Source organism: Juglans microcarpa x Juglans regia, chromosome 3D, assembly GCF_004785595.1.
Source record: "Juglans microcarpa x Juglans regia isolate MS1-56 chromosome 3D, Jm3101_v1.0, whole genome shotgun sequence".
Classification (NCBI taxonomy): Eukaryota; Viridiplantae; Streptophyta; class Magnoliopsida; order Fagales; family Juglandaceae; genus Juglans; species Juglans microcarpa x Juglans regia.
Window position 1 is genome coordinate 18,441,720 of NC_054598.1, and position 22,762 is coordinate 18,464,481.

The 22,762-nt window shown below is 43.6% G+C and overlaps 1 protein-coding gene across 1 annotated transcript; it reads left to right on the forward strand.

The window, feature by feature from the left end:
* Positions 1–1,991: 1,991 nt before the first annotated feature.
* Positions 1,992–3,718, forward strand: LOC121255883 (lignin-forming anionic peroxidase-like). Its single transcript, XM_041156431.1, has 4 exons — positions 1,992–2,356; positions 2,461–2,652; positions 2,753–2,918; positions 3,057–3,718. The coding sequence occupies exons 1-4, from the start codon at positions 2,141–2,143 to the stop codon at positions 3,449–3,451; spliced, it is 969 nt and encodes a 322-aa protein (XP_041012365.1). The 5' UTR covers positions 1,992–2,140; the 3' UTR covers positions 3,452–3,718.
* Positions 3,719–22,762: the final 19,044 nt, after the last annotated feature.

Genomic DNA, 22,762 nt, shown 5'->3' on the forward strand with positions numbered 1-22,762 from the left:
GCTAGATGTCTGCCTGACCTGGAAAGTTCGCCATACATATATATTTAAATATTATATATATATATATATATATTAATTATACTGTATTCAAATTGAGATAGAAGATGACAAAATGGATGATCAGCATCTCCATCTATTTCTTGACGTTGTATTTATTGTGGACTAGCTAGCATAAACTTTATATTAATCTTGAGCTCATAATGGAATGAATGGGTCAAAAAACATGCATAATAGAATCGCCCGATTCAATTCTATTATTTGATTAATAGGGTCAAAGAGAAATTTGTTCCTCTCTCAAAAATCACCATTGCCGACAGCTATTTTTGAGTGCACAATAGTTAGAGATGGGTTCTTCAAGTCATGGATATAATTTCTCGACCATTTTACTTCCACGTACATGTTGTGGTTGAAATGAGATAGTTTGAATCGGGATTTTCCACCATTTCTTGCTCTCAATGCATAGATAAACAATACGTACCCTCGTAGAATGAATAGGTATAACAAATAATCCACGTGTTAAGAATGTGTTTCACATCACCAACCATACGAATGACCTGCAACAAATGAAGGAATGGTACTGGTTTTCCTGTAGAGTCTTCGATGCCAAAATCAGTACTATAGCAATATAAGAATAAATGTATGTAAAGAAAAAGTGAATCAAGATGAGTTTTTATTACTTCTTATAGGCTATTTATAGAGATTATTTTCTTGGAGTGATTGAGTACAAAAATGATAAATATCCCTTCCACCACGCACAACGGTTAAGCTAATAATTGATGTTTAGAGTACTATAAATTTATAATAAATTTTAATTCATATATAAAGATAATAAGAAACCTTACAGAAAGTACAAAAATGCTATCAACTACTTGCAAAAGTCATGAATCATGAGTAATGGTTTTCTCAATCTTCGATCAATTCTTTTTTTTTTTTTTTTTTTTAATAAACGCGTTCAACTAGAATTAGCGGCTTGCACATAGTAAATGACGAATAGACTGGATCATACAACAATATAGCTTTTATTATAATAATAATAATAATAATGGAAGCCAACAAGAAATGAGTTGTCGTATTAGAGAGTTTTTTGGCGGTGACTTCCACACACGCATATAAATATATATATATATATATAGATTTTTTTTTTTTTTTTTTTATATATATGTATAGATATATTTTATAAGTTCCACACATATATATATATATTGTTTCGGTAAAAAAAAAAAGGCAATAAAAACCTTTGACTAATAAAAATATATATATATATTTTTTAGAAAAGATGATAATATTCTAATTTTATTGATAAATTTTCACTTATGACGGAGGAATATCATGGTTACAACCTGATATTTGGAAGTTACAAAAACATCAAAACCTAAGTATGCAAAAGTCACTCAAATTAATCAAAGGAACAAAAAAAATTACAAAGACAAACCTAATAAAAGAAAAACTCAAAAAAGACGTGTAAATAACTTTTTAACTTATTTTCTTCTCAAGTATAGCAAACTGCCCTTATCAAGTCCGAGGAAGCCTCTAGCCGTCCGTGGAAGATCCAACGCAGAATAATAAATAATATTAACACCAAATTTAACCAGAAAGTCAACAACCGCATTGCATTCTCTAAAAATGGGTAGACAAGTGAAACGATTCTGACCAAAACTTGAATGAGATATGGAGGCCAATTCGGCGTTACGGTATTTATGAGGGTGGGATCGAAACCTTACCCGGTGCTGAAATATCAGACCATTTAATATTTATCCTGCAGTCAATGCACCAAGATTTGATTATTTCTAATAAAACGTACGTACCTCGTACGTATGGGACATTAATAAATTGTACGCTAGCTGACCATTTCATGCATGGAGCCTCCAGCTTTGAATTGCTTGGTCCATATATTAATATAGACGTCAGATGAGACTGTAACAAGGCGGCTCGTGATGATTTGCTTTAATTATTAGCAGTATATATACAATAGGATCAGCCTTGTGCTTCACATCCCACCTTGAAATATTTAGCTCCAACAGGTTGATCTCCTCTCGGTACTCATCTCCATTCAGTTTCTATAATTGAGCTGTATACTCGCCAGCACTATCAGAAACAAGACTAATTCGATTTTTATCTGTGAAGAAATAGATCATCGAACATGGCTTCTACTGTTACCTGGGCATGCTTGATTCTTGCTCTATTCTTGTTTATCTCAAGCATGACATGCGAAGCACAGCTATCCGGGAAATTTTATGACAACACATGTCCAAAAGCACTTAGCACGATCCGAACAGCCACTAGAAGTGCCGTTTCTCGTGAGCGTAGAATGGCGGCATCGCTCATTCGGCTTCATTTCCATGATTGTTTTGTTCAGGTATGTAAAACTTGCAAGACACTTGAATTAAGTTTTCCATACTATGTTCCATGAGGCACGAGTAATAGATAACATAATTATTATGAATCATCTTATTCATGTAGGGTTGCGATGCATCAATTTTGCTTGATGATACTCCCTCAATATTAGGTGAAAAAACAGCTCCAAATAATGCTGGTTCAGTGAGAGGATACGAAGTCATTGATGACATCAAGTCTAAAGTGGAGAACGTTTGTCCTGGAGTTGTATCATGTGCAGATATTCTAGCAGTTGTAGCTCGGGATGCATCTGTTGCTGTGAGTCACTAGCTAGTACCTTTCTCAACTAGTATTAATTTTCTCCAAAGCATTCATGACGTATTAGTAAATAACTTGATCTTTTCTACAACAAAATCAGGTCGGTGGACCATCATGGACGGTGAAGCTTGGAAGAAGAGACTCTACCACAGCAAGCCTCAGCCTAACCGACGCTAACCTTCCGAAGTTTATTGATGGCCTTGGCAGGTTGACTTCCTTGTTTCGTGAGAAAGGTTTGAGTGAAAGAGATATGGTCGCCCTTTCAGGTTTGAGCCTAATTAACTACTATATATTAATCTATATATATGTATAGTAAAAGGATGGAAATTTTAATTATCACAACAATATGCATGCAAGGGCAAGATGACTAAATACCAGCGTACGTTTTCTATGAAATATTGCAGGATCGCATACAATAGGACAAGCAAGATGTGTGACCTTCCGCGGTAGGATTCACAACAATGCAAGTGATATCGATGCTGGGTTTGCTAGCACTAGAAAGCGCAAGTGTTCACTTGCTATAGGTAGCGACGACGAGAAGATAGCGCCGCTTGATTTGGTGACACCCAATTCTTTTGATAATAATTACTTTAAGAATCTCATTCAGAAGAAGGGTCTTCTCCAATCTGATCAAATACTATTTAGTGGAGGATCCACAGACAGCATTGTTACAGAGTATAGCAAGAGCCCTTCAACTTTCAAAAATGATTTTGCTGCTGCTATGGTCAGAATGGGAGATATCGAGCCCATCACGGGTTCTCAAGGACAGATACGAAAACTTTGCAGTGTTGTCAACTAAGTTGTCAGCAAATCTATTCATTTTCTCATTTCTTTTGGTAAAAAAATGCCATAATTAAATTGATTGTTTTTGTATCGAGTAAATAAGAGATAGGCCGGGACGTGTAATATGAGACGTTCCATTTCTCATGTGTTATCATTTGCAAAGCAAAACAAGTACTGTAGATGAAGGACTTTCCAGACGTACTTATGTAATTAACATTCCAGGCATATTAAGCATTATTTGGTCAGTGCTCTAATCATAATTAGCAACATCTGTCTTTTTCAATCTTCTCATGTACAATTCCTTACTTCTTCCCAATGTGCACGTCGATGTCAATAAGCTATATATAATATATAGTTTACGGTAGGGATCCTTCGACTTAAGCTATATAACGTGCGAGACTCTAAAATCGTAACGACTCATATAAATAATGGTTTGACATTATACGATCCATATAACCCTTTTAATAATTAAAACCTTTTTTGAATTAATTTGAACACGACCCTTTTAATTCGTTTCAACTCGTTGAACAAGTTTTATTATATAAATAGGATGAGTTGACCTGTTTATTTATTTTGACCTGATTAATATAATCTCATATATAATATAAAGAGAACTATATTAATCATTCACAATTACAACGGGTTCAATATAAAATATTTTTTGATCAAGGTTGATGCATGTCGTGTTTCACTGTAATATCCTGGCTTGCTTCTTCCTTCTTATGTACGCTTTTTCTTTCTAACGTAAGCAAATTCCAAGGATGAGATTATGCAACAGTCTGTCTTTCTCCCTAACGACTGCAAGCTTCGTCATGCATGCCAAATCCCAATGGCGTGTTTTAAAAGATATTATGTGACTTCTAAGGCATGCTCAGTGTTTTAAATGTACTGAAAATATTTATGAGTATTTCTAGTGTTATTGAACTAAGTTTGATTTTAAATATAACAATTGTAATATTTTTGAAGAGCTCCAAAAATATTATAATTGTCGGAAATCATTTTAAAATCATTATTAAAATGATTTCAGTTATTTAAAATATTATGAGATTTAAATTACATTGAACGCTTTAATTAATTAAATCGTCTTATCCTTTTAAATATATTAAATAAGACTTCACATTTATTAATAATGAAGGAATATTATTTTATAAACTAAAGTTAGTTTAAATAATATTCTACCTTAATTCCTCTAGGTGCTTTTAATTAAGTTAATATTTACGCATTTTCAAATCAGTGTTTTAATCCTTCACCGTTAGATCGTTTTGAGGATCCCAAGACGAAGGGACTGGGTTAAATACCCAGACCCCTCTTCCTTCTCCCTCACTTTTCTCTCCTCTCTCTCTCTCTCTCCCCTTCTGCTCGCACTGCACGACACTCCCCCATGCCCGAATTCCTCCACTGCCCAACCTGGCCCCACCGTGCGCCGTGAGCCTCACCTCTGCCACCATCGGAACCTCCTCCCTCCGGTGAGCTCTCCCATGTCGGCCCTTCTCCATCACGCTCTCTCTTCCTCTCTCTCGGTAGTGCACAACCCAAATGGGCTTCACGTTGCTACGCCGTTGTGCTTCGTCCAACGGTTCTACCACCTACAAGGTAGCTTCCCCTCCCACCGGCCATCATCCTCTAGTAAGCTTAGCCTCCACCTCACAGCCACCTTCCTCCCATGCACGTACGTGGCCTCCTCCATGCATGGGTTCACTGTGCACGTCCCTAGCGCCATCGTGCGTGACCACCTTGGCCACCGGACACCACCACGAGCTCCTCCTGGTCTCCCCCTTCCTCCTCCACGTGACTCAAGGCCCATAGCCTCCCTTCACCGCACGGGCTTTTCCCCTCTCCAACGCACGGGTTCTCTTCCCTCCACCACTGTACGCCGCCACCCACGGCGTGTGACCACCATCTCCAACCTCCTCCAACCACCACCGACCTATCCAACCACCCATGGCCTCGATCTGCCACCCATGCATGCACACTCTCTCTCACTCTCTTACGGACTCTCCCTCCTTCCCAAGCTCGATCTGCCGCCGTAGGCCACCGTGGCACCACCCTAGTGCCACCACGAGTTCCACCGCACCTCCTTCAGCTCCTCCACGGCCAGCCATGACTAGCCAAGCCCCCCTCCGATTTACCCTATTGGAGACCCACGGCCTTAGCTCCTCCACGAGTCACCGTGCCTCCGACGAGTGCCACCTTGGCACCACCAAGACACCACAACTCCAGGGCCATGACCCGACCCTCCTACGCTTAGACCCGTACCTCTAGCCACCTCCAATGGCCAAGATAGCCACTGTACACGGCTAGATAGGCTGTGTACCACCCCTCACCGCCACCACAAGGACACCACGAGCCCTTCCAAGACCACACATAGCTATCCAAACGCCCAAACAATTATCGTACGTGGGTTAGCCGCCACATACGGGTTATCCCGTAGATGGTATAACCCTCTATCTCTTGTTAATTATGTTAGCTGTTGATTAGTTGATTAGGTTGTGGACTGTGCTGTCAGTATTGTGGAGTTCGCTGTATTGTGATGTGTTGTGTAGTGAAGTGTTGGACATTCTGTGTAGTGAAGTGTTGGGCATATCTGTGTAGTGCACTGTGAAGTGTTGGGCATAGTTGGGAAGTGTGCTGTGAAGTGTTGTAGACTGTGCTGTGTAGTGTGGTTGTGGAGTATGTGCTGTGTTAGTGACGTCGCATGTGAAATGGGAACAGTATACACTGAGTGTACTTTGTGTGTGGCGTAGTGTAGGATAAGGAGAGTATATGTAAAATATACCCTCCTGGCGTATTGTGGAATGGGAAAAGTACACATGAAGTGTACTCTATGTGGCATGGCGTGTGTGAAGGAAGTACACGTGGAGTGTATTCCATGTGATGGAGTGATGCACCATATGGCAGGTATGCCATAGTGGTGATGTGGTGTAGAGTGTGTGAAAGGAGTACATGTGAAGTGTACTCCATGTAGTGGAGTGATGCACCGTATGACGGGTATGCCATAGTGTGTGTGAAGGGAGTACACGTGGAGTGTACTCCATGTGATGAAGTGATGCACCGTATGGCGGGTATGCCATAATGGTGATGTGGCATAGTGTGTATGAAGGGAGTGCACGTGGAGTATACTTCATATAGTGAAGTGATGCACCATACGGTGAGTATGCCGTAGTGGTGATGTGACGTAACGTGTGTGAAGGGAGTACACGAGAAGTGTACTCCATGTAGTGGAGCGATGCACCATGTGGCGTGTATGCCTTAATGGTGATGGGTCGTAGCATGTGAAAATGGAGTATACGTGGAGTGTACTCCATGAGACAGTGACACTCCATGTGGCGTGTCGCAAAAATAAGGATGGTTGTGTGATTGATGGGTGTAGAAGTGATGAGTAGTGTCAGGAACTGTGGAACAGTGCCTCGAAATATTATGGTGTAGCCTATAGTCTGAGGTGACAAGTGTCACTGTGATGGACTTATGGCTAGGAGTATGTGTCAAGTAGTAGAACAAGTGTAAGAGTGTGTAGCGGAAGCATGACTGAGGAATGTCACAAAGGGACACGACCACTGGTAGTCGTGCTTAAGATGGGTGAGGAGTTAGTGTAGAAATGATGTAGCAGGAACGTGACGAGATGTCACGATGTGATAGGAGTACGTGAGGAACCATACTTGTGATGAGTTAGGAGTTGGCGTAGAAATGGCATAGTGGGATGTCAGGTGATGTGACAAGGTTACGGTGTAGCTTGGGTGTAGTCTCGTCGTGTTAAGTGTTGGGATGAACTGTCAAAAGGGACAGGTAGCATGAAAAGTAATGCTAGCCGAGTTAAGAAAAGGTTGGTATCGGAGTATGGTCCTTGTCCCTACGAGTAGGTGATCAACATGTTATATGTTGGTCTCAGGTGATAAAAGGGTAAGGTACATGTGTAATCTGGTTAGACACATGTGCCGGACGGATTCACCACATGTAATGGGTAATCTGTCCTTAGCACAGTTACATGGTACTTAAGCCTGAGAGTTGGCTTAGAACTGTGTGGCTTGTATGGATGAGAATGAGGATTTAGTGTGGGTTAAGGTGCATGAAGGTAGTGACGGGTGTATTGTTAAAATTGGGATGAGTGATTTCATCGGCGGAATCATGTGTCGAAATGTGGTTAACAGGAAAAGGAAGACAAATGTCTTAGTGGTCCTCGAAGGGTTTAGCATAGTAAAGGGCACGTTAGTGCATAGGATAGAAGGAGAGTGTTCTAAGTGATGTGTAGCTCTATTTCTAGTTTAAGTTGCTTATGCATTAGATAGAAAATGACGTTAAGATTATGTGTATGGATGTAGGTTGCCATCTGACACGCACATGAATGGACTGCATGATATGCAAGTAGCATGGAGTCCAGGTAAGTGTTACGTTCATACTCTTCTAGAGTCTTCTAAAATATAAAGAAACGAAAACGAAACGCTTTTCATCATGATGATTTACGAAAAGACACGAAAGACGTTTTATGAAAGAAAATGCTAATTGTTCAAAGGTATATGTATGTACGACCCTCCTTGCAGCCCCTTTGTACGCAACAAAAGTAGTAGTTGTATGCATGTGAATGGAAGACTATACGCTGTATCTATTGTATGTATTTTCTAAGAAAATCCATGAATGGATAAAAATATACAAAAGACATGAAAACAGACGCTTTTATGGATCCTACAAGCCGATGCTTTCATGTGTGCCATGAGGTGATGCTTTGGGATGCCGTGAAAGATGACGTTCAAGGTGACGCTTATGGATGCCATGAAAGTTGACGTTAAGCCCATGTTTTTAAATGACGCTTTCTATGAACGAACTGTTAAATGAAGGATAGAGCTAAAATGAACTGAAAAAAGAAAGACGATTTTTGGGCTTACGCCCCAAACGATGTTTTTCTCATGAAATGATGTCTTCTCATGAAAAATGAATGTTTTCTCATGAAATGACTCTTAAATGAAAGAAAAGAAAAGAATGAAAGCTCCAACTCTTTAGAGCTGACATGAATGAATGAATGGAAAGTAAAAAAAAGACAGGAAAGCATGAAATATATGAAGATACGTAACGGTCATATGAATGAATGGAAAGGGTACCAATGAATGGGTAGATTGCAATACCGGGAAAGTAGTACTAGTAGTGCACCCAATGCTGCCCCCTGACTGAAAAGAGATTCCCAACCCGTGGCAACGGGCAGAGTCAGGGTCCAAAGGAAGACCGCTAACCCCAACACACGGGGTGTAACAGTGTGTACTGTCCTACGAAAGTGATAAGAAAGAATGTATGAACGCATGTACGCACGAACGCACCAACTTTTAAGACATGAAGGCACTGACGGGGGACACGTTTTATGAAAATAAAGTCTCTTTTCAAAAGAAAACTCGTCCAATGATGTTTTCAAATGAACGCACGTATGCACGCATATATGTACGTATAGTATGTATGAATGATGAATGCATGAATGAAAACCTATGTTGTTATATTTTAACTGTATGAAGTAATGCTTACGAGTCATCGACTCATTTTAGTTTTTATGCATGTCCTTCACCCTCACAGGAACTGAATGATCAGGATGGACACAGCCCATGGGGAAGAGTACGGAAGTCTAGGCATGAGTTTTAATTGTATGAGAGACCCTTTTATTGTAAGAATAATGTTTTCTGCTGTAAACCTCTTTTATTCTCAAAGCACATTTTATCTTATAAACGTAAAGTCTTGCACCCTGGGTATGCAAGTAAAAAGTTTTAAATCGAACGGTAATTCCCATCGTCCTTTATAAAAATATTTTATAAAAAGTCTCATCACAAGGACGGGCGTTACATTTGCAGCTCGAGCACTTTCGTGACAACCAAGCTCTTGCCACTTGCAACAAAGAAGAAAGGGCTCCGGTGACATTCGGGGTCACTCTGATGTCAAAGTCAGTGAACGATCCTCTAGTGATAAGAACAACTCTGAAGAATAGTAAGAACAATCAAAAGTTTAGAGAGTGACCTCTCGTAGAAGGGATGACCGTTATTTATACCTAATCCAGGTTCCGTTGCTAAGGGAGATTGTGGCGTGTCAGGTGTCAGACCTGCTACCACTCATTTCCTGTTGCCACAGTGTGTAATTTCGAGGCTCTGGTTGTCGAAGGAGATTGTGGCATGTCAGCCGTGCTAGGTTTGTTCTGCTGCTTTCTGCCAGGGTTGGCTGCCAGGTTGTGGGCAAGCTGTCCTTAGTACGTGGGGTGCACCGTTGCGTCCTGGGCCTCCTGACACATGCATTGAATGCAGTGTGCCTTGAGTCCGATGAGTCTATGACAGGGCACGTTGATCCATCCGCTTGCAGTTGGGCATCTCATTAGTATATCGGAGCTCGACGCTAAAAGGCCTTCCCGGGTAGGTTTTAGGTCACGGGCTCGGCACGCGATCCTCTGGCCCAATCTCCTAGCTTATGGGAGGGTTTCGTATTTGGGCTTGGAGTTCCATGGCTTGGCTTGTTCGGGCCTAGGCCCTTCTAGGATGGGCCCCTCCCTTATAGTACCCCACGAATTCCTATCACGTGTGCGTGGTGGGAATTAATAATACTTCTAATTATGTTGCTGCTTGTTCAGCTTCTGTCGCTTCAAATTTCTGAGGCCAACTATTGTTGAAGGGGCGCCTCTCCCCTTCTCCTTCACCATCTCCTCCTGCCTTCGTCTGTCTTGTTTCTGTCGTTTCTCATTCTCTTTCTCTCCAGCAGTCGTGTTCCCATTCTTTCACTTTTCTCCATCACCACTTTCCAGTCGCTTCCCACTGCTGTGATTACATCGAAAGTTGATCTCGTCCCTCTGTATTTCAAGGGGAAACCTGGGTTTCCTCTGTCTCTGACGATGACCTTAGGGCATTCAACTTCAAGTACAGGATTCCTCCTACTGTGTTTCAGGAGATTCCCCGAGGTGAGCACATGGTGAATCCTGACAGCACGACGATGAGGGTGGCTCCTTACTAGCTAATTTTGACCAATGGCCTTCGCCTTCCGTTCTGTCATCTGGTTCATGAGGTTCTAAATTACCTCGAACTAGCCTAGTCTCAGATCCACCTAAATGCGTGGCGGCTCCTGATATCCAGTGCATCATCTTCTGAATGAAAACTCCTGAAGAATGTCCAAACCTGACGGCTTAGGGGTTCTTGTATGTATATCGCCTTAACTACCGACCGGGAAGCATCGTCATTTTCCAGGCCCAGTCTCCAAGCCGAAAGATGGCCTTGCTCGAGCAAAATCATTCAGGCATAAAGGAGTGGCCTCAGGGGGAGGCCACCCACAAGGAGTATCCTATTCAGGGGTGTTGTGGATTCCCCCCTTCTGTAAAGAGCCTGGAACTTACCCTCAATCGGAGGGAAGAGGCTCAGTTGGAGTTGGTGACAGGTTGGGTGGGGGCCCACCCTCGGGGCTCAGGTAGAGGGAGGTAGAGTCTAGCCCCTTCCGTGCCTCAAGCCAAGAAGGGGTGAGGGCACAATTCGTCTATCAAAATGAAGAAGAAGATGAGAAAAAAGAAAATGAAGAAGAAGAAGAAGAAGGATTTAGTGGAGGAGGAGAAGGGCTGAGACCCAAATTTCCTCCTGCTGCAACTTGGAGCTGGGACGAGGCTGCCAGACCTGCCTCTTTGGCCATGGGTGCCGCTCCCCCTTCATTTGTTGGGCTGAGCGGGATCGGTCGCAGCCCAGATTTCCTAGAGCCTCCGATTTTCATAGATCTGAGTGATGATGACGGACTTTGAGGCTCTATCTCCCATGGTGCCTGGGCCCTACAGTGAGACCTGAGGGTCCCTTCCGAATTTTTCTTGGCAACTAGTGGTCGCTGGCCCCTTATCTTCCTTTATGGTAAAAGGGGTGCAGGCCCCAGCCTCAACCCTGGACGAGGCTTGCACCTTTGCCCCCGAGCTTGTGGGCCGGATGTTGTGACCCCTATTTGCCCAGGTATCTTCCTTTGTTTGACGAATTCCGCTGAGCCTTCTCCAGGCTTTTACTTCTCATATATATATATATATTTTGCAAGCCGCAGACCAGTTGGCCTTGATGATCGGTGGGGAACTGGGAGAGTTGGAGGAGGTCGACCGGGAGCTCGGGACCTTGTCGTGCTTTGGATATTTCAAGTTGAAGTAGGCGGCCTAAAGAATAAAGTGCCTCAAGACCGAGCGGAAGGAGCTGATCAGCGAGGTGGTGTACGTTAAGGAACAAAACAGCACCTGGAGGCGGTCGCAACAAGGCGTAAAGATAAGAAGAAGGCCCTTTTAGGTTTATTGCACAATGCTGACTAGGACATCCTTCGGCTAACGTCAGCGAAGTGGCGTGTCGAAGAGGCTCGCTAGACTTTCGAACAAAGTTTGGTCACTCAGGAAGCAAAGTTGGAGGCCGCTCGGGAGTAGTTGGAGTCCGTTCGGAAAGAGCTGCGAGAGTTTAGGGAGGAGACGGAGTCAGCCCAAAGGGAGTTGTAGGAATCCCGATGGAATCGGGCTCTAGCTGTTGGACAGCGTTCACAACTGTTGTTCGGACAATTTAGGCTTTCTTAGAGGTTCAACACTTAAGAGAGCAAATGTGACAGGCGAAGGCACGCATTGGTGGGCTTTCATAGTCAGGGGTTCAGAAGAACATTGACCTCCTATCCCTCAACAATGAGATCGCCGACCTGAAGTCTCATCTGGAGGATGTTGCCAAACTTTGAGAAGCCAGGGTATCCTTATTCCCCCCGGTGCTCCTCAACTTTCTCCACCCGAGTGATGGGCTCGGCCCCTCCCCCTTCACTTTCCCCCCTTTCTTTTTGGTAGTTTGTAACCTTGCATAGTGCTCCCCAACTTTCCTTATAACTATGTATGTTTGATGGTGAATGAAATGAAGACTCGCTTCTTGCAGCTGATGTGTTCGTTTGTTTCATTTTCCTCCCTTCCTCTCATTTTTCTTTTTGCAGTTTTGATGAGGGCTTTGGCTTTACAAGTCGAGGTGTCGGGACCCAGTTCTGAGACTTTGGGCCTTACCCCGTACAGAGTTTAAGAGACTTAGACGGGGGGTCGGTACCCAGCCTAGGGGCTTGGGACCTTACGTAGCAACGAGTGAAGTGATTCGTCTTTTTCCGAGTGTAAGGGTTCGGCTTTGTTGGTCGCGGGGTCTGTACCCATTCAGAGACTTGGGACCTTACCCCGCTGCGAGTCAAGGGACTTGTCTTCTTGCGAGTATAAGGACTCGACTTTGTTGGACTGGAGGTCGGTACCCAGTCCTAAGATTTGGGACCTTACCCCGCAGTGAGTTAAAGGACCCGTCTTCTTATGAGTGTCAGGACTCGGCTTTGTTAGACATGGGAGTGAGACCAAGTCCAGAGACTCACCCTTACCCCGCAGAGAATCAAGGGATCCATCTTCTTGTGAGTGTGAGGACTTGGCTTTGTTGGACGGGAGGTCGATACCCAGTCCAGAGACTTGTGACCTTACCCCGTAGTGAGTCAAGGGATCCATCTTCTTGTGAGTGTAAGTACTCGGCTTTGTTTGACAGGGGAGCGAGACCAAGTCCTGAGATTTGCCTTTACCCTATAGTGAGTCAAAGGACCCATTTTCTTACGAGTGTGAGAACTCGGCTTTATTGGATGAGAGGTAGGTACCCAGTCTAGAGACTTGGGACCGTACCCTACACCGAGTTAGGGAACCCGTCTTCTTGCTAGTGTAAGGACATGGCTTTGTTGGATGGGAGATTGGTACCCAGTCCGAAGACTTGGGACCTTACCATGTAGCGAGTCAAAGGACCTGTCTACGAGCCAGTGTAAGGACTCCGCTTTGTTGGATGGGGGGTCGGTACCCAGTCCTGAGACTTGGGACTTACCCTGTAGCGAGTCAAGAGACTCGTATTCTTGCGAGTGTAAGGACTCAACTTTGACCAAGTTATGAGACTTGCTCTTAGCCTACAGTGAGTCAAGGGACCCATCTTCTAGGGACTTGACTTTGTTGGACGGGAGGTCGGTACCCAGTCTTGAGACTAGGGAGCTTACCCTAGAGCAAGTCAAAGGACCCGTCTTCTTACGAGAGTAAGGACTCTACTTTGTTGGACGAGGGGTTGGTATCCAGTACTGAGACTTGGGACCATACTTCAAAGCTAGTCAAGGGACTTGTATTCTTGTAAGCGTAAGGACTCGACTTTGTTGGATAGAGGGTTGGTACCCAATCCCAAGGCTTGGGAGCTTACCTAGCAGTGAGTCAATAGACTAGTCTTCTTGCGAGTGTAAGGTCTCTGCTTTGTTGGACTGGGGAACGAGACCAAGTCTTGAGACATGACCTTACTCCCATAGCGAATCAAGGGACCAGTCTTCTTGCGAGTGTAAGGGCTCGACTTTGTTGGACGGGGGTTGGTATCCAGTCTTGAGACTTGGGACCTTACCCCGCAGTGAGTCAAGGGACCCATCTTATTGCGAGTATAAGGACTCGACTTTGTTGGACGGGTGGTCGGTACCCATACCTGAGACTTTGGACCTCACCCTGCAATGAGTCGAGGGACCCATCTTCTTGTGAGTGTAAGGTTTCGACTTTGTTGGACGGGGGAGCAGGAACAAGTCTTGAGACTTGCCCTTACCCCACAGCTAGTCAAGGGACCCATCTTCTTCCGAGTATAAGGACTCGACTTTGTTGGACTAGGCTTTGTTGGACAAGGGTCGGTAGCCAGTCTTGAGACTTGGGAGCTTACTCCGTAGCGAGTCGAGGGACCCGTCTTCTTGCGAGTGTAAGGACTTGGCTTTGTTGGATAGGGGGTCGGTACCCAGTCCTGAGACTTGGGATCTTACCCCGCAGCGAGTAAAGGGACCCTCTTCTTGAGAATATAAGGACTCGACTTTGTTGGACTGGGGGTCGGTACCCAGTCTTGAGACTTGGGAGCTTACCCTGCAGCGAGTCAAGGGACCCGTTTTCTTGCTAGTGTAAGGACTCAATTTTGTTGGACTGGGGGTCGGTACCCAGTCCTGAGACATGGGACCTTATTCCGGAGCGAGTCAAGGGACGCATATACTTGTAAGTGTAAGGACTTGACTTTGTTAGACGGTGGGTTGGTACCCAATCCCGAGACTTGGGACATTACCCCACAGCAGTCAAGGGACCCGTCTTTTTGCGAGTGTAAAGACTCAACTTTGTCAGACAGGTGGTTGGTATCCATACCTGAGACTACAGACCTTACCCCGAAGTGAATCAAGGGACACATATTCTTGTAAGTGTAAGGACTCGGCTCTGTGGGATGGAGGGTTGGTACCCAGTTCTGAGACTTGGGACCTTACCTTGCAGCGAGTCAAATGACCCATCTTCTTGCAAGTGTAGGGACTCGGCTTCTTTGGACGGGGGTCGGTATCCAGTCTTGAGAATTAGGACCTTGCCCTATAGAAAGTCAAGGGACCCATCTTCTTACTAGTGTAAGGACTCGACTTTGTTGGACAGGAGGTCGGTACCTAGTCTAGAGACTTGGGACCTTACTCCGTAGCTAGTCAAGGGACCTATCTTCTTGTGAGTATAAGGACTCCGCTATGTTAGATGGGAGGTCGGTACCTAGTTCAGAGACTTGGGACCTTACCCTGCAGCAAGTCAAGAGACCCGTCTTCTTGCGAGTGTAAGGATTTATCTTTGTTGGACGGGGGGTTGGTACCCAGTCCCGATACTTTAGACCTTACACAGTAGTTAGTCAAGGGTCCCATTTTTTTCGAGTCTAAGGACTCGGCTTTGTTGGATGGGGGAGCAGGACCAAGTGCTGAGACTTGCCCTTACCTTGCAGCGAGTCAAGAGAACCGTCTCTTGCAAGTGTAAGGACTCAACTTTGTTGGACGGAGGTTCAGTACACAGTCTTGAGACTTGGGACCTATGCCGTAGCAAGTCAAGGGACCTGTCTTCTTGCGAGTGTAAGGACTCGGCTTTGTTGGATGGGGGTCGGTACCCAGTCCTGAGACTTGAGTCCTTACCCCACAGCGAGTCAAGGGATCTATCTTCTTGTGAGTGTAAGGACTCGACTTTGTTGGACAGTTGATCAATACCTAGTCTGGAGACTTGGGACCTTACCCCGCAGCGAGTCAACGGACTAGTCTTCTTGTAAGTGTAAGGACTGTACTTTGTTGGACGGAGTGTCAATACCCAGTTTGGAGACTTGGGACCTTACCCCGCTGGCTTATTTTTATTATTATTTTTCTAAACAACAATAGATTTGAGATGAACATGCAGGTGTCCTCATTCATTCTTAGTCGTTCGTACAAAGTATTGCCTTATACTTCTAGACATAATATTTCTTTAAGTGTTCGGCATTCCACGGGTGGGGTAGCTTGTGTCCTTGACTGTTTTTGAGGTGATAGGAACTGGGTTGGTTGCTTGCAGTCACTACATATCGGCCTTCCCATCGTGGTCCCAGCTTCCCCTCTTCTAGGGTAGTTATTCTAGTCTATCGTAGCACTAGGTTGTCAACATTGAAGGAGCACTGCTTGACCTGTTTGTTGAAGTATTGTTTTGCCTTTCGCTTGTTATTCACTATTTGGACTACTGCTTTTTCTCTTCTCTCCTCCAGGACATCCAAGCTCTCGACTAGCCTTTTGTTGTTAGTGTTCGGGTCGAAATATGAACACGGAATGTGGGGAGTTCAACTTCCACAGGAATTACTGCTTTGCTGCCATAGGTGAGGATGAAGCGTGTCTCCCTGGTGGGGGTTCGGAAAGTGGTCCAGTACTCCCATAGAACGTTTGGGAGCTTTTTGTCCCATTCTCCTTTGTGCGCCCGAATATTTTTCTTAACGGTGGAGATGAGGGTTTTGTTGGTTGATTCGGCCTATCTGTTGGCTTGAGGGTGTCTTGGTAAGAGTACTTCACTTTAATTCTGAGCTCTTTGCACCATTCCCAGTAATGTGCACAATCGAACTGTCTTTTATTGTCCGATATGAAGCTTTGAGGTATGCCAAATCGGTAGATCACTGACTTCCACAAGAATTTCGATGGTTTGGGAGGTGATGGTAGCGAGAGCCTTCGCTTTGACCCATTTTGTGAAATAGCTTATCGCGACAATGACAAACTTGGCTCCTCCTCTTACTGCTGGAAATGGGCTAATTAGGTCCAGTCCTCATTGGGCGAAGGGCCACGAGATCGTGATTGATGTCAGCTCCTCCGTCGGGTAGTGCAAAATCGGCCCGTGCTCCTGACACTTTGGGCATTTTTTGGCAAAGTCTTTCGCATCCTTGAGGGAATGGAGCCAGTAATATATGGCCTAGGTCACTCTTGCAGCAAGAGCCTTCCCTCCTAAGTGGCTTTCACAAATCTCCTCGTGAATCTCTGCTAGCACGTATTGGGCTTCATCCGATGTGAGGTATATGAGGAGTGGCTTGGAAAAACCTCTCTTGTATAAAACTCCTTCCAATATGGTGCACCGAACCTCTCTGTTCCTAACCATTTGTACTTCTTCCAGGTCACTAGGTAGCTGCCTTTCCTATAGGAATTTTTGGATATTTATTGCTCACTCGGGAGGTGTTGGGGTTGTGATAGACACTTCCACCCCGATGGAGGGGGCTTCGATCGTCCTGACTATGGTGTGCTCTGGAAGCGGGAGTTCTTCCTGGCCTGACGTAGCCCTTGCTAGATGATCTGCCTTCTGGTTTTCTCCTCTTGGCACCTGTTGGATGCTGATGTTCTGGAAGCGGTACTTCTCGCTAGATGTTCTGGAAGCGGTTGCGCTCGTTGCAGACCAACTGGAGATACTTCTTAACCTTTCCCCTTTCATGGCAAATTGCCCCAGTACTTGGCTAACTACCACTTGAGAATCTTCCCTCACTTCTATTTCTTCAGCTCCTAGTAATCGTGGGACTGTCATTCCGACCAAGTGCACTTCATACTCAGCTTCATTGTTGGTCGTTTAGAAGGCCAGCTTGACTGCATAGTCGTGCTCCTCTCCTTGTTTGGTGACAATGTGCACCCCTACTCCTCCACCAGCCTGGTAGGATGAGTCATCGACGTAGACCTACTAGGGCTTTCCGTAGGGTGTGTTTGAAACTTCTTTCGGGAAATTAGTAAACATGGCAATGAAATATGCCAACACTTGTCCTTTCATTGCAGCTCGAGGCTGATACTTTATGTCAAATTTGATGAGCTTAATCTCCCATTTTGCAAGCCGTCTCGAGGTGTCTGGCTTCTACAGTAACTTCTTGAGGGGGAGACCTGTGAGTACTTTCATTGGGTGGGCTTAGAAATATGGCCTTAATCTCCTGGCCGCGATGACTAGGGCGAATACTAACATCTCCGTATGGGAGTACCTTACTTCCACTCTGCAGAGGGCCCGACTCATGTAGCAGATGGGTCACTATCCTTTTTCCTCGTCCCAGACAAGTACGGCTGATGCGGTGTGTGGTGATACTACTAGGTACACTGTCAGGGTCTCCCCGGGTCTTGTTTGACTGAGCTATGGGGGCGACTCAGGTACAACTTCGAATCGGTGAAGGCATTTTCACAGGTCTTATCCCACTCCTGGGCTTTCCTCAAGACTTTGAAGAAGGCCAGGCACCTGTGAATTCATAGAGCAATGAAGTGGTTCAGGGTTGCAACCTGCCCAGCCAGCCTCTGGACTTCGGGAAGGCTATGGTGGGAAGGCATTCCTATCATTGCTTCCACCTTTTTTGGGTTCGCCCTAATCCCCCTCTCGGAGACCATGAACCCTAGAAACTTACTCGTCTTCACTCTGAACACGCATTTCAATGCACTAGGATTTTCGGGAAGGCCTTGTATTTTGGCCAATGGCTTATTTGGAAAGTTACTTTTTAGGAACTTGGGTTTCAAAAGCTACTGTAGCGTTATTGTAGTCATACTGTAGCTGTGACACTGTTCATCAGGGGCATTTTAGGTAAAATGGGCTTTATTTTGGCTAGGGTTTTAATTAGGGTTAGTTTAAATACTCATTGTAGCCTCATTTGAAGCCTAGACAATATTGAATTTTATTTGTGAGTTGAGTTTTCTCCTCTTGTTCTTGATTGAACTTTTGAACTTATCAAAGGTAAATCACAACATTTGTGGCGTTCTTCCTTTGTAATCTGGGTTCTTGAGACGGGTTCTTCAACGGATCTAGATTTTGATATAATCTAGGTTCTTGAAACGAGTTCTCATCGGGTCTAGGTTCTCCATCTGTTGACTTGATTTTGGCTTTCTTGGAGAGTTTTCAAATTGATTGTGAGTTCAAGGGATTTCATTCTCGTGGGTTCATATCATTTGGTATTTAGAGCAAGGTTTCCAGTTAGGTCTGATTCTATCTTTTATTTCTTGCATATTTAATTTTCGGGCTTCATTGTTCTAAGATTGATTACAACAAAAAAATAGAGGTGGCTGCTGGATTTCTTCACTATTGTTAGGGTTGTTGAATTTCATTGTTCTAGGGTTTGTGTTGGTTGAACTCTCTTGTTCTAGGGCCTACCGTATATTACTTGTCTTAGGGTTTTTGAGTTATTATTAGGGTTTTCTCAATTGCTTATTCTTGATTGTGATCAAATCAGTTGGTGAAAAGAAAAGAAAAGAAAAGAAAGGAAAAGGAAAAAAAAATCTGAATTTTTTTCTTGAGCCTTATCATCAAAGGGGTTGCATACATTATTCTAATTGGTATCTTGTCTTCTAGTTACTGTGTCATTCATATAATTTCCTTGATTCACGTGTTGTTTTTTTTTTCATTCCTTCCGTGTTTCTCTTGTTCTTGTTTCTTGGACCTAATTACTAGTTGGGATAAAACAAGGTTGTTTTGTCTTGATTGAGTTCAATTAGTTCTTAAAGAACTTGAGTGGGAAAACTCTTGAGGTAAAAGGTAAGAGAGTGTGGACTATTATCGAAAAAAAGCTAATTAAGAGTGAAACACAAGTGGAGTGCCATTATTCGAGTGTAAACACGTAAGGGAGTGTGTGAGGTTTTCTTTTTTGCCACTAACATTCTTTTGTGCAGCACTTTATAATGTCTTATCGGAGTAGCGCATCACCAAGGGGGAGAGCAGATAACTCTTCCTTTGTGTTGCAAGTCATGCAACAACAGTTTGAGCAATTGAATTTTGTTTTGGGTGAAGTGAGGAATAAGATGGATCATCAAGAAGCAACGATTAGAAATCTGCAAGGTGGGAGAGATAGGAGGCGACGTGAGCATAGAGTTGAAAATGAGTATGAGAATGAAGGAGATGGTGAGGATGAGGAAGAGTTAGCATCTGAAGCTGGGTCGGGTAGACATAGAAGAGTTAGACATGAAAGAGGACTTGAGGGGAATCTAAGGGATCGGGATGGTGTAGATAGAGACCTTGGGAGCATCAAAATGAAAATACCATCTTTCCAAGGTAGAGCTGACCCTAAGGTTTATCTAGAGTGGGAGAAAAAAAAAGAGTTGGTGTTTGATTGCCATAATTACTCTGAGCAGAAGAAAGTGAAGTTGGCGGTAATTGAATTCACTAATTATGCTATTATTTGGTGGGATCAATTAGAGACCAATACGAGGAGGAATTATGAGAGGCCTGTAGAGGCATGGAGAGAGTTGAAAGCTCTCATGAGGCGGAGATTTGTATCTAGCCATTACTATAGAGACCTTTACCAGAAATTTCAAAATCTTACACAGGGGTCCAGGAATGTAGAGGATTACCATAAGGAGATGGAGGTGGAGATGATTCAGGCTAATGTGGAGGAGGACCGGGAGGCCACCATGGCTAGATTTTTGAGTGGTTTTAATAGGTTCATAGCCAATGTAATTGAATTGTAGCATTATGTGGAGATAGAGGACATGGTGCACATGGTTATGAAGGTGGAGAGGCTGTTAAAGTGAAAAGGGACAGCAAGGTACATTTCGGTTTCTAGCACTACTGGGAAATCAAAGTAGGATAGGAATGATCAAGCTGAAGCAAAGAGAAAGACCGAACCACCTAAGGGAACTAGCAACAAACCCAAGGTAGAATCTCAACCTTCACGGAATAGAGATATTAAATGTTTTAAGTATTTGGGTTCAGGGCACATTGCTTCTCAATGTCCAAATAGGAGGGTGATGATTATGCGTGACAATAGGGAGGTGATGACTGAGAGTGAGGATGATAGTGATTAGGTGCCTGAGTTGGTTGATGTTAGTGATGATGATGGAGTGGTATACCCCGTGACAGGTGAGTCTCTTGTTGCCAGGCGTGCTCTCAATGCACACATTAAGGTGGATGATGCAGAGCAACAAAGAGAGAATATTTTTCATACTAGATGCCATGTCAACAATAAGGTATGTAGTATGATCATTGATGGGGGAAGTTGTACTGATGTGGCTAGCACTACTTTGGTTGAGAAATTGAATTTACTAATCTTAAAACACTTTAGACCATACAAATTGCAGTGGTTGAATGATTGCGGGGAGGTTAGGGTGGACAACAAGTGTTAGTTACTTTTTCTATTGGGAAGTATCAGGATGAGGTGCTTTGTGATGTTGTGCCTATGCATGCTGGCCATATTTTGTTGGGGAGGCCGTGGCAATATGATAGGAGGGTGACACATGATGGGTTCAAGAATATGTACAGCTTTGAAAAGAAGGGCAAAACAATCAAGCTTGTTCCTTTAACTTCAAGCCAGTCTATGAGGACCAACTGAAATTGAAAAGTGAGGTTGCTCAAAAAATAAAGAGTGCGAGTGAAAATGAGAGTGATCAAAAAAGAAAGAGTGAAAAAGTGATTGAGCAAAAAAGAAAGAGTGAGAGTGAAAATGAGCATAAAAGAAAGAGTGAAAAAGAAAGTAGATAGGAGGCTGAGAGTAAAGAAAAAAGAGTGGAACCACGAGAGAAAAAAGAAAAAGAGTCTACAGAGAGAAAAGGAAAGGCAAAAGTGAGTTTCTATGCAAGAGAGAGTGAGGTTTAGAGAGCTTTCTTCACAGATCGCCCTATGATTTTTCTTGTCTATAAAGAGTCTTATCTTTCTCTTGATGAAACTAACCAATCTCTTCCTAGTTTGGCTATTTCTTTGTTACAGGAGTTTGAGGATGTATTCCCGGAATAGATGCTAAATGAGTTGCCACCCATTAGAGGCATTGAGCACTAGATTGATTTTGTGCCCAGGGCTGCTATTCCAAATTGACTAGCCTATAAGAGTAATTCAGAGGAGACAAAGGAGCTTCAGAGGCAAGTTGAGGATTTGATGGGCAAGGGGTATGTGAGGGAGAGCATGAGCCCTTGTGCAGTACCAGTGCTACTAGTGCCAACGAAGGATAGGACGTGGAGGATGTGCGTTGATTGCAAGGCGGTCAACAATATCATAGTAAAGTATCACCATCCCATTCCTAGATTGGATGATGTGCTTGATGAATAGTATGGCTCATGTATTTTCAGTAAAATTGATCTTAAAAGTGGGTACCATCAAATTAGAATGAAAGAGGGTGATGAATGGAAAACTGCTTTTAAGACTAAGTATGAGCTTTATGAATGGTTGGTTATGCTATTTAGACTTACAAATGCGCTCAGTATTTTCATGAGATTAATGAACCATGTCCTACATGCATTCATAGGCAAGTTTGTGGTTGTGTACTTTGATGATATCTTGTTGTACAACAAGGACTTAAATGAACATATTGAGCATTTGAGATATGTGTTTAATGTGTTGAGATGTGAGAAGTTGTATGCTAATTTCAAGAAATGTGTCTTTTACACGGAAAAAGTTATTTTTCTTGGTTATGTTGTTAGTACAAAAGGTATTGAGGTGGATGAAGAGAAAGTCAAGGCCATCAAGGAGTGGCCAACGCCAAAAAACATCACTGAGGTAAGAAGCTTTCATGGCTTAGCTAGTTTTTATCGTCATTTTATTAAAGACTTTAGCACTATTGCTGTACCACTCACTGAAGTAATTAAAAAGAATGTTGGGTTTCATTGGAGGGCTAATCAAGATAATGCTTTTACCTCTATTAAAGAAAGGTTGTACTCTTCACCTGTGTTAGCATTACCTGATTTTAACAAAGCTTTTGAGATTAAATGTGATGCCTCAGGAATAGGGATTTGAGTCGTTTTGAAGCAGGATAGGCAGCCCATAGCCTTCTTCAGTGAAAAGCTAAGTGGGGCATCCCTGAAGTACCCTACTTATGACAAATAGCTTTATGCTCTTGTTCGTGCATTAGAGACTTGGCAGCACTACCTATGGCCAAGGGAATTTGTGATCCACACCGATTATGAATCATTGAAGCATCTCAAGGGTCAAGGTAAGTTGAATAAAAGGCATGCTAGATGGATGGAATACATTGAGACTTTTCCCTGTGTCATCCGTTACAAGCAAGGTAAGGAGAACATTGTTGTTGATGCTCTATCCCGAAGGTATGTACTTCTTACTTCTATGAGTGCTAAAATGCTTGGGTTTGAATATGTGAAAAAA

Bases quoted from the DNA above. Each gene is read 5' to 3' on its own strand.
- LOC121255883 (XM_041156431.1), top strand. From the start codon at position 2,141: ATGGCTTCTACTGTTACCTGGGCATGCTTGATTCTTGCTCTATTCTTG. The intron at 2,357-2,460 runs GTATGTAAAACT...TTATTCATGTAG, and splicing joins TCCATGATTGTTTTGTTCAG to GGTTGCGATGCATCAATTTT. The intron at 2,653-2,752 runs GTGAGTCACTAG...CAACAAAATCAG, and splicing joins CTCGGGATGCATCTGTTGCT to GTCGGTGGACCATCATGGAC.